This window comes from Lissotriton helveticus, chromosome 1_1, assembly GCF_964261635.1.
Source record: "Lissotriton helveticus chromosome 1_1, aLisHel1.1, whole genome shotgun sequence".
Classification (NCBI taxonomy): Eukaryota; Metazoa; Chordata; class Amphibia; order Caudata; family Salamandridae; genus Lissotriton; species Lissotriton helveticus.
This window is the reverse complement of record NC_136057.1, coordinates 993966447-993979109: the sequence shown is the minus strand read 5'-3', so window position 1 is coordinate 993979109 and position 12663 is coordinate 993966447. Positions and strand designations below refer to the sequence as shown.

Genomic DNA, 12663 nt, shown 5'->3' with positions numbered 1-12663 from the left:
GGAAAGGCAGAGAATAGCCCTCCTGGACGATCTGCAAGACCCATTTGTCTGAGGGGGCGTGGCCAGCAGCCGACGGAGATGGTCGCTGCCTAAAGCGGCTCCTGACCCCCGCCAGCTCATCCTGGAAATAATCCGTATCAGACGTGGGGATACCCCCTGAAATTCGGGGGGAGCCCCTGCCGACGACCCCAGTGCCTGCTCCGTGACAAGCTTTGCCCCGGTGGCCGCCGAGCAACGGAGGACGATCGACGACGTGGCGGAGATCCGGATGCGGGCAAGATGGCGACTGCTCCGAAGTCCTAAAGGACCGCCCGACTGTGCCTGCTGCCTGAGGCTGCACCAGCGGCGCTGCGGCGGAGCCTTCCTCTGTCGGAGGAGGCCCGACTCTACGAGTGCGCACCCTGGCCCAAGGACCGCGGAATTGGCTCCCTGCGCCGGATGAGTCTGCCGCGGCCCCTCTCCAGCGGGGAAACATCTGCGGGACTCCTCGGCTCCCGGGCCTAAGAGGACAGCTGGCTTCGGGGGGCGGCCGCCCCCGCTAAGCCTTCGGCGGCAGATAGGCGCGCTGCGCCCTACCTCTGGCAGAGCTCGCTCTACCGGCAACAAAGAGGAATCGGCCATCTAGAAGGTGACGACCTGCCCTAGCTGTGGGCCCACCTGCGGGGACGGCCGCCTACACGACTCCCCGGCTTTGGGCCTGCGACGGATCCGGGCCCAGCCGGCAGGCGGGGCTCCGACGGGCCCGGCTGCACCTCCCACAGGGACCGATGTGGCACCACTGGTGCTCCTAACCGCGTCCGGTACCTCATCTTGGTGCCTGACTGCCCGCTGTCCTTTCGTCGCCGCGGTTGCTCCCAGGGACCGGAGAGACCCCTGAAATGGCGGACCTACCACCCTCCCATGCGCACTGAAGACCGCCTGGGGTTAGAGCAACACGGCGATTTGGGGTGTAGTTGGCGCCCGGAGAGAGTTGCCGCGCGAGACGGGACTCGCCCGCCGACCGGATTCAGGCACTAGCCGAGCACTGTGGGCCTGACCTACCACGTACCTCCCTTGGCCTGCAAGGCACCACGGGCCCCCTTCATACCAACGCCTGCCATCTTCCCGTGGGACCGGGATTGCATTGCAACAGAGGTGGGCCCCAAGAAGCGGTATACCCAATTGAAAAACAACGCGCCCCCGCCAACGAGCCCCGCCACCGACGCCGGCCTGGGGGGCTTGCCTGAACTGTGTCGGCGGGGGGAACCAGAGCGGGGCCACCAGTGAGGTGCACGGGGATCATCAGTGCTATTGGGGTGGGCCTGCCCTTGTCAGCGTCACCGGACCAGTCCGACCAGGCCCCGTAAGTGCAGAAGAGCGGGAACGCGTCTGGGCCTAGAGAGGCAGAGTGCCCCAAGTTACGACTCGGACTAGAACCGGCCTGCCTACCGCCCTCTTGATTACCCACAGAGGGGAATACCTAACGCCTGCGAGCCTCACTGAGGATCCAGAACAACCACCTTTGAACGAGATGGGGAAGCCCAAGAGCGCGAAGGGGGATGGAAACCCCGCCACGGAGACGCCCGAGGATGCTTTGCAGGCCCCAACGGATCTACAACGGATGCAAGACCGCATCCTGGAGGCCATTGCAGCCACGAAAGACGCACTACACCAAGACATTGTGCAGGTGTCAACGGGGTTGGGGCTCCTCCGGGCAGATCACGGAAAGCTGGCGGACAGGGCCAAATCTGCGGAGGTTATTTTGAAGGACATGGTGCCGGCTCACAAGTCTATGGAGGGACGGCTCACAGAGGCAATGGACCGCATACAAACCCTGGAGAGGCGGGCGGAGGATGCCGAGAACCGCAGTCGGCGGAACAACGTGCGCCTGGTGGGCCTTCCGGAGAAAAAAGAGGGCTCAGACATGGTGGGTTACCTGAGTGAATGGCTGAGGACTGCGGTGGCCCCGGAGGGGCTCTCGCTCTTTTTCACCCTAGAACGGGCGCACCGAGTACCGGCCAAACCCCCAAAACCGGGCCTACCACCTCGCCCAGTGGTCATCAAACTGCTACATTATAAGGATAGAGACTGGCTACTGCAGCGGGCCAGGGAGGCGGGCCCCTTTCAAGTGGACAATAGCAAAGTCACGCTATTCCCGGATTATACGTTCGAGACCCAAAAGTTGCGTGCCTCTTTCCTGTCCATCAAAAAAGAACTGCGAACTGAAGGCATCCAGTACTCGCTACTCTTCCCGGCCAGTCTCCGAATTGTGGTGGACGAAAAGTCACTGTTCTTCTCTACAGCGGCGGAGGCATGGGCCTGGTGGGGTACCTATAAGGCGGGCACGGACGGGGCACGGTTCAGAGCGGAGGAGGAGCGGCGGGGGCAACCGGTGAGGAAATCGCAGAGGCTCCGAGGGCGCAGACATAGGACCAGGAAGCCAACGGAATCCCAGACGGAGGGCGAGAGGAGGGCGGCGCTGCAGGCAGTAATGGATGTCTCGGGCTCGGCGCTTGCCCAATCGGGGAGGGCCTCGGGCTCGGAAGAACAGGGTACGGGCTCGGAGACGGAGCTATCGGAACTTGGTAGCACGAAGGGGCCGGAGGTCACGCCACAGACATCAGAGGAAATAATCGGGAGCTGAGAACGGTACATGGTACTCCCACTGGAATGGCGGCTATTGGGGCCGCCACCTTGGACACTGGAGCGGGCAGATGTTAGACTGGATTATCGTGAGTCAAACTGAGTATTGCGGGGCGGGGGGACCGGGGACTGTGGTTGAAGTTCTTGAGTCTAGTCCACGCTCCTAAGGGCCCATAAGGCCTCTGCAGTGCAGACTGCGGTGTAGGAAGATTTAAGAGCATGTTTGCTCGCATATGGTTTGGATGGGAGTAACTCTAACGAAGTTAGGTCCTGTTCTGGGGGGGGCCGTGGGAAGTTGGGGGGACTAGAGGCGCGGGGAGGGGAGGGGGGAAGGGAAGTTTTTGAGGGGGGGCGGGAACAATGTCATGCCTAATGCCAGGAAACAGTGCATCGCTGGACTGAACCGAACACTATGGGACAATGGCTAATGCGGGATCGATAAAATGTGTGTCTTGGAATGTGAGGGGACTGCACACTATGGCAAGGAGGTACAAGATTCATGCTTATCTGGTTCGACAAGGGGTACATATAGCGTTTCTACAGGAAACCCACCTGACAAAGAAAGAGGGAATAGCGCTACAGCGTAGATGGAGGGGACACCTATTCAACACTACATATTCCGCCTTTGCTAGAGGAGTGCTAATCTGGATAAGAGCGGGCACTCCTTTTCAGGTAACCAGGCACATAGTAGACCCCGAAGGAAGATTTGTGGCTGTTGAGGGCACACTCAGGGGCCGGCGCATCGTACTCAGTAGTATCTATGCACCTAACGTAGATCAGGCGACGTACTTTGCGAAGCTCAGTGGGGAACTAGCTGGCTATCTCACAGGTCCCGTTTTGATGGGGGGGACTTTAATTCTATAGCAGATACTGTACTGGACAGATCGCATCCACCACTGCACACATCCCCAATACACAGGCTGGCGAGATGCAGATCGGAATGGCAGGGAAAATGGGAACTGGTAGACGCTTGGCGCACGCAACACCCAGCGGAGCGAGATTACTCGTACTACTCTAGACTACACGACCTCCATGTCCGCCTTGACACCTTCCTGAGCTCCCAGTCGGTGCTTCCTGCGGTAGCCCGGACGGAGTACCTAGCGCGCACAATATCTGATCATAATCCTCTACTCCTGACTTTAGACTGGATGACTGAAACGTCACGGATTTCGACGTGGCGGCTGTGGCCGGACACGCTGGACGATCCTCCCTTCCGGGAGGCGTTGGCGGAAAGGATCTCGCAATACTTTGCAGAAAATGAGAATTCCGCTTCTACCAGAGCAGTGGAGTGGGACGCCTTCAAGACTGTAGTGAGAGGGCACTGCATAGGGAAGTATGCGGGGGTACGCAGGACTCTACTGGACGACTTAGAAAAAGCTGAGCGCAAGCTGAGGGAGGCCGAACTAGCGCGCCCTAACCGGCCCGAGCTTCAGGAGAGAGTCTGCGGGGCGCGGGAGGCTGTGGCAGTGGAGGTGGAGCGCCTTCGCAGCTTTGACTATAGGACGTACCTCACGAAGTCACATGCTGAGGGGGATAAAACTGGAACACTCCTAGCTTGGTTAGCGAACCGCGCCAGGAACAGCCACCCGATCTTGGCCTTAGCGGGGGAAGGGGGCCGCATCTGCAGCACGCAACCGGATATATTAGACAGCTTCAGATCGTATTATGGGGAATTATATCAGAGTGCGTTGGGGGACCAGGGGGAGGCGATAGATGCCTTTCTAGGCGAGCTGCAGTTATCGCGGCTGGAAAAGGAACAGGCGGACGCCATAGGTGGCCGAATAGAGATGGCGGAAATAAGGGGAGCGGTAAAACGGATGGCGCGTAACAAAACCCCAGGCATAGATGGACTGCCTATTGAATTCTACGGGCGATACTTGGAACAATTGGCCCCGAAGCTACTACTAATGTACAACGAAGCCAAGGATAGGGGCCGACTCCCCCAATCTATGTGTGAGGCCATAATGATCCCTCTGCTAAAACCACGCAGGGAGAGTACCGATCCGGCGTCTTATCGACCACTATCCATGCTAACGACAGATTACAAGATTCTGAGCACAGTGCTGGCTTCCCGGTTACTGACCCACATGCAAGAATTGGTCCATAAGGACCAATCCGGATTCATACCCACCCGTAACACGACGCACAACATCCGACGACTGCTCAGACTGGTGGGCGATCCGCCTCCGGGTGCGAGGGCTCCCCTCGTGTTGGCTGTGGACATAGAGAAGGCCTTTGATAGCTTAGAATGGGAGTACCTCTATAGAGTGATGCAGAGGTTTGGTCTAGGAGAGGGGTACATAAACTGGACAAAAGTATTATACTCATCGGCGAGGGCTAGAGTGAAGGTCGGGACTCTGGTTTCACGCCAATACGAGGTGAGGCGGGGTACCGGACAGGGATGTGCACTCTCTCCCCTGCTGTTTGCGCTAGCGGTGGAACCTCTTGCAGTAATGGCTAGGCGTGGTGACTATTATAAAGGACTGGAATTCAGAGGGGCCCAGCACTTTATCTCACTATATGCGGATGACATTCTCCTGTTTTTGGAGGATTCTGAGGGAGCTGTGGAAGGTGCAGAGAGACTGCTAGCGCGCTTCGGCGACTTGTCAGGCCTGAGAGTTCATTGGTCTAAAACCTGTATTTTCCCCCTACGGAAGGAAGAAGAGCAGCCCCCAACTCGTCCACTACTTAGATGGGAACCGGGCTGCCTGACCTATCTGGGAGTGCATATATACCACGAGGCTGCGAATATGCTGGACGGTAATATAGGACGCTGTGTCCGCGCTCTGCAGGGCAGTATGTTCTTTTGGGCTACCCTGCCCCTGTCGGTGGCGGGTCGTATATCTCTTCTGAAAATGGTGGCGTTGCAGAGATTACTATACTACTTCAGGACTCTTCCCATCTGAGTGCCTGGGGCGATCTTCCGGAAGTTGAGGTCGACGATTATATCCTTCTTATGGGGAAAGGGTAGACGCAGAATTGCGTTAGCTACGCTGACCCGCCCAAAAGACGAGGGGGGCCTTGCAGTCCCAGATTTCGAACTCTATTATCTGGATGCCCAACTGCAGTCCTTTACGCAAGAAATTGCGAGAGTTTACCGCGGGCCGGAAAAGGGGAGGGACAACGGTACCCCTCGTCATGTACTGGCTTACATTGCTCTGCAGCAAAAATTAGTGCTCAGAGATCTGTCCCAAGAGGAACGGACATTCCGGTTATGCTGGAACCGCTCGCAAAAAACGAGCGGGAATCCGGCACCCGTATGCGCCCGAAATCCCACTGGGCATGCTGACAGCACTCCCACATGGCGGAGATTGGACGAGACTGCAGATATGGGAGGAAGCAGGATTGCAGGTGGTAGGGGATTTATACGAGGACGGTGTAATAACCCCGTATCAGACTCTGCAGGAGCGCTACGATCTCCCGAGGGGAGATTATTTGCTGCACGCGGCGGTGGTGAGAGCCATTCAGGCACATTGGGGGGAAGGGCTGATCGAACCCAAGACAACACTAGCGTGCCAGTATACCATGATGTCGGCGGGTACCTTCAAGGCAGTGACGTGCCTCTACTCGAAAATGCTGAGTGAAACCCTACAGCCTCTGGTGGCACTGAAGGCCAAGTGGGAAACGGACCTACAGATGGAAATCCCGGACACCACGTGGTCACAACTGGTGCAGAGGGCTAGAAAGAGCACAAGAAATGCGCGTTTCCAACTGATTCACTTCTATGTTCTTCACAGGGCCTACCTCACCCCGAGTAAAATCGCGACATATTTTGGAGTTGAGGACGCGGCGTGCCCCAGATGCAATAAGATAGGAGCGGATCTAATGCATATGTTGAGGGACTGCCCTCACCTACAGGATTATTGGAGGGAGATAGGCAACATGTTAAATGAAGTGACGGATAGGGACCTGCAGTATGATAAAGCGGTCAGTATACTACACTGGTTCCCACATACGCCCAAAAATAAAATATCGAGTAAATTCATTGACATGGGCCTACTCTTAGCTAAGAGGGAGCTAACCAAGGGATGGAAGTCCAAAACGGGGCCGACACACCGGAGATGGCTGACCGAATTTCTAAAATGGGCGACGGGCGAGAGCACGATCAGGTACCAACTAGCCCACCGCGGACCAGATGAGCGAGCCCAGGAGGCAGCGATGGCTTGGGAGATGTTGGTGCAGGAACTACGTGATAGCTCAGTGGAGGAGGAGGAGGAGAGGGAGTGTGAGGAACCCGAGGTCCGAACTGGGATTGCCACGGTGCAGATACCCTCGCCAGACACACACACACCCAATAAACAGTGAGAAGCTTCTGTCCACCACCACACAGAAGGCTTTTTTTTTTTCTTCATTAGCGCTAGGCGTAGGCAATGACACTTGGGGGGGAGGGGGGAAGGGAAGTTTATTGGTTCTAAATAGATGAAACTGAACAACAGTGGCAAAGTGATAGAGGGGGTTGGGGAAGACAACTTGAACCAGCAGACAGTGGAATACCTCATATAATGACTATAACTGTTAGACGATGCAAAGATGCACCTTGAAAACTAACGACGCCGCCCAGCCTTCGGGATGTGGGCTGAATGGCCGTGTAAAATGCATGTGTGCGGGGATAAGGGGGCGATGATTCTGCACAAACAGATCCCATACTGTTTAATGTACTGTGCATTTGGTTCTGCAATAAAAAAACGTTTCAGAAAAAAAAAGACCCATTTGTCTGATGTTATGGATCTCTAGTGGGGGAGATGACTAATTCTTCCACCAACTGGAGTACTGTTGTCCTGCAGAGTCAGCCTAGGAGTGCTTGGATGCTGCGGCTGCTGGGGGAAGTGTGGTCAACGACTTCTGACCTCCATGCCTGCATCGGAATACACCGTGTCCACATCCTTGCACGTCTTGGGCAGTCTGTGCAGGACGGTGGCTGGGATAGGGCTGAAACAGCTGGAAACCCCTTCCGTTGCCGCGAAAGAAAGACTGGCCACGAGGAGTGGAGGAGAGGCCCAAGGATTTGGCCGTAGCTCAAGACTCCTTGAATCTGACCAGGGCTGAGAGCCTTTTCCCCTAAAAGACAGGTTCATCAAAGGACATGTCCATCAGATTGGCTTTGATATCGACCGAGAAGCCAGCTGTTGTAAGTCAGGAGTGGAGTCTCAAGGCCACCGTCGTTGATATTGATCAGCCAAGTGAATCCGTCATATCTAGGCCACACCATATGGGGAACTTTGCTACATCTCTCCCATCCTTGACTGCTTGGGAGAGCTCAGCCCGGGCCTCCTCCAGGACCTTTGGCAGCACTTGTGCAAGTGTCTCCCAAAGTGAGTTGGTGAAACTGCCAAATAAGCATGCAGTATTCACCGACCGCAATGCCAGGCTGGAGGTAGAAAACAACTTCTTTCAAAATGAGTCCAGCCTTTTGCATTCCCCATCTGGAGGGAAGGAAGGGCAAGTGCCTGGGATGTGGAGGCCTGCACCACCAAACTTTCTGGGGTGGGGTGTTAGCTGAGGAACTTTGGGTCGCCCGCATCTCGACGATGGTGGCGTGCAATCTTCCTACTCACAGGAGCCCTTGGGCTAGGCTTGGACCACGTGGCTAGAAGGATGTCCGTAAGTGCCTCATTAAAGGGCAAAAGGGCTTCGGAAGTGGAAGCCCCTGGTTGAAGCACCTCGGTCAGATTAGTCCTGATCTGCACTGAGGGCAGTTCTAGTCCAAGGACGTCAGCTGCCCTCTTTACCACCATGTCATAGGATGCCCCATCCTCAGTAGCCACTGTTGGTGGAGAAAGCATACCAGTATCTGGGGAAGTGTCCAGTCCACTGGCCTCCCCATACTCCTAAGTTCTACACAGAGACATCCTGGTGTTCCAGAGAGTCCATAGACCCCTCCCATTCTTCTCCTGAGCCTAGCACATCTTCAAAGAGCTCAGGCAACAACATAGAACCTCTTGGTTTAATTGACACCGGTATTGGCATTGAGCAATGTTGTTCCAGCACTGTGACGTTGGGGATGAGGATGGGGCTGGTGCTGGCAGTACCACAGGCACCGACTTCGGGTCCGATGCCAGGAGCCCGCAATGGCACAACAGGGTTCGGATCTGTGAGGCCCCACAGGCGCCGGAGCCGATGGCATTGAGCCCGATGGTGCCCCTTCCGACTCCACGGGGCCAGAGTACTCACCAGCTGGGCATTCCACTCAAATTCACGCCGGATGGCCCCATAAAATTCTTTTGTTTGAGCGGGAGTTGTTCCGGCTCCCGGAAAGGGGGGAGGCGCGAAGTCAACTCTGGCTCCGCAGCACTGTGCTTAGAGTGCTGGTGCTCCTCACCTCTCTCGTCGACAGACGATAGCCGAGGTGAAGATGAAGTCCGCTTGGACTTCTTCTTATGCCTTTTCCCCGAGTGTCCCGATGACCTCGAGTGGGAAGAAGAGGACTCAGGGCTCTGGAAGTAGTCCTGCGGCTTCCTCTTCTTTGATAGGGACAAGGGACCTCCGCGGAGTCTTGCTGGACAGTGTTGACTGCCAGGCTGCGGGGAGCTTTATCGCTTGCTCCCTCAAGGCCTTCGGAACCATGGCCCAGCAGCGAGCATGACTTCGAATCGTGGTCTCGCTAGAGACACCAGAGACAGACGAGGTGGGGATCGGTGACCGACATCATGCAGTGGCAGGCCCCACACGGCTTGAAACCTGTCTTCCTCAAAGAGATCTCTTGAACACGAAGTGGAATTTTTTTCTGTGTGGAAAAATTAACGAGTGGGCGGGATTCGCGCGGCCCCCGGCCGTCGTGCGCACTCTCCCACCGCGATGCGTGACGGCCGGGGGCCGTCGTGAGCACCGAAAGGGTTAAAAGTACAGCAGGGAACCGACTAGAAATGCAGTAGGGCACACTAAAAAATCTCTCTCTCTTTCTCTCTTTATGGCACATCCCGTGTAACTGAATTGTGGTTATGAGGTCTGACACGGACGAAGACACAAACAGGTGAGCCTCGACACACACACTTGTGTAAAATTACAATTTTGGTTAACAAGAGCCAAATCCAAGACTGTCAACATTGTAAGTCCTAACTATGTCTTCTTATTTTAAATACATTTTTAGTTTTGGGTGGCTGATCCGAATGAACCAATATTTTTAGGTGCTGATATGTAGGTGATTATAAAGCATAATGTTTAGTTCTTACAGCTGTTGGCAGCATTTGTCCGGCTTTCCCAATTCTAGCCTGGTTGCTTCTTTCAATGACAGAGTTTTTCCAGTGGTCAAGAGGACCGTTACAGAATAAAGATATTAATATAAATGTTCCTGGTCACTCAATCCACCCTGGCATAATTTCACTAAAATCAAGACAGCCAATGCCTTTTGATCCAGCTTAACAGGAAATGGAACTGCATGTCTTCTCACACAAATTACATCACAGGAAGTTACTTCACACAGTCACTAAATAAGCTGAAATCATAGGAGGTATATAAAACTACCTATTATGATTGTACTAGTAAGTAACAAAATGATATGTTTTCATCTAGTGCAAAAATACAGTTTCTCTGCCAGAGGAGATTAGAGGCCGCTCTTAGCCCACTATAAACACTGTTCATGGTCCACCCACCTACATTTACATTTACAGCACCCCAAAGTCCTAAAAATCAAAGCCGGACTCGAACAAGTAGTTGTCTCCTGCTGCAGTGCACTGCATGAGCCTAACCCCCACCAATATTGATTTGAGATTCTTTTTAGCTACTGCAAGTATGAAAAAGCAAAAGCCATGCTGCAGTGCTTGAGGTAGATTTTCAGTTGTGTAACTGAAATGGGAGACAACTATCTCTGCCATAACCAGGCCGTTGCTTGATAAATTGGTGCAATATAATATAAGCAGTTTGACAATGCCCGCTGCACTGGCCTACACCGTTGATTTGTCACCGAGATGTGATGCCCACTTTCACTACGAAAGAGGACAACGTTCAGCAATGGCATATGGCAGGATTGAGGATGTGACTGGAAAGCTTTTGTTTCTAGGCTGTGAACACGTTTTGACAAGCATGCCTGCTGTAAAGTTTGCAAGCAAGAGGTAGGTTGTGGTCGTGGTTGTGTGTGTGTGTGTGTAGGGCATGTGTGGTGGAGGGTGTGTGTATGAGAGTGTGTGTTTGTTTTTGAAGACTGGCAGTAGGGCTGGGCTCATACGACCCATGAAATAGTAAAATCCGGTCCAGTTATTGGGATACCTATTAATAGGCATGAGTGATGGCAACTAACACTTAATGAAGTCCACTCGTGATTATTTGCGTATTTCTTGGCCCTTCTGAAGCCCCAAATGAATTCTACTATTCGATGCGTCAACAAGCCCAACCCTAATCAATAGCCCATTTGAGCTTTCCATGTTCATGCCTTTCGTAGCAAGAAGGGTCTGCTAAGTGTTACACTTTGTCTTTACTCGAACATTATAAATGTTGCCTTTCTCTGAACATTTAGGCCAGCTCTAGAATTATAAAATTTCTCATCACATATGCATTAATAAAACACAATCCGGTCCAGTTATTGGGATACCTATTAATAGGCATGAGTGATGGCAACTAACACTTAATGAAGTCCACACGCAAATAATCACGAATTTCTTGGGTCTGCTAAGTGTTACACTTTGTCTTTACTCGAACATTATAAATGTTGCCTTTCTCGGAACATTTAGGCCAGCTCTAGAATTATACCATTTCTCATCACATATGCATTAATAAAACACATATATAATTTCTGTGTTACTCACAAAGTTTGTAACCACAGTGTTAATCACACAAAACATCCTGAGGCAGTGGAAACCGTAAGCAAACAAAACCTACCTTCACACTCAACATACAAAAACGTTTTACAATAAGAATAACCGAAATGGTTTGATAAAGACAAGTGGCAGCACAAACAGGTCACAGGAGCAGAGAATTATTAATAAAGGACACCAATGACCTGGATTGGGAGAATGGTCGGTTTGGAGAACAGAAGCCGTACAATATGGTGCTTCCTACACCTTCAGATTGTGTACCTACCGCTGACGTTCCCAGGGGTGCTGAACTGGGACATGTCCAGTAGCTTACGTGGAGTGGACAGATTGGTGACATCAAGCAACGGCACAGAGGAAGAGTCCTTTGCCAGAGAGCTGCGATGGAAGAGACGACAAATTGTCACTTCAGAGCATAAACACGAAGCACAGCATAGAAATGCGACAAGCTAGAGCAGTGTACTGAAAGAGTCGCATCATGCCATCAACAGTTATTAGGTCTTAAAAATATAGCTTTATAAACAAGAGGTGTAGCTGTTTCCCCAAATCAAAGACGCCTATTATGTTTAACCTGTGTGACAAGCTAACTGTATGAGATTTGAAGCTGGGACCTGCATACTGCCCACCAATCCCATGCCCATCATTCTACGGGCTGACTTGTATGAGGGAATACAGTGGTCTTTTCCCAAACACATGAAAATTAAAGTCGTGTTGTGGAGAAGTGCTATCCATCATTGCTAGAAGTGCAATCCATCATTGCTAGAAGTGCAGTAAGAGTGCACAATTCACACCGACCATGAACATTATTATGCATTACCCTTGTCTGTCATAGTACGCCTAGTTATTTGAACTAGCTTTTCTGCTTGCCAACCACACAAATCGCCTCATCACACCAAGCCTAACATAAACAAAAATCCTGTATAAGGAATGACAATAGGTCATCAATAGGCTGTGGAATTTGTGCCAGGCTCCCTTCTGTTTACTTCCAGAATCATATCATATATATGGACTTCCCACGTTCACCTGCAACTGCTTGTTCCGGCACCAGCTTGATTTGGTTCAGCAAAAATAGGAATGCATGAGTATCCAGGAAAAAAATTGGTATCAGATCCTGAACGCTCTGACAGGATCACTAAAGGAGGTCCCTAAAGCTATAACTGAAGGGGGACCCAAACCCTGGAAAGCTATGTGCTAGATGCTGAGGTGAAACTGAACCTAACTGTAGCAAACTGGTCAAAGGAAAAAGTAAACCATGCAGCACTAAAGAACACCCTCAACAAACATATATTTCAGCTAT

At 52.7% G+C, this 12663-nt stretch overlaps 1 protein-coding gene across 1 annotated transcript in view; it reads right to left on the bottom strand.

The window, feature by feature from the left end:
* Nucleotides 1-12663, bottom strand: part of EXOC4 (exocyst complex component 4) — a 1743085-nt gene that overhangs the window by 1419068 nt on the left and 311354 nt on the right. Inside the window, exon 5 of the mRNA XM_078677470.1 lies at nt 11635-11744. Coding sequence (XP_078533596.1) covers nt 11635-11744 — 110 coding nt within the window. The remainder of the gene's footprint in view (nt 1-11634; nt 11745-12663) is intronic.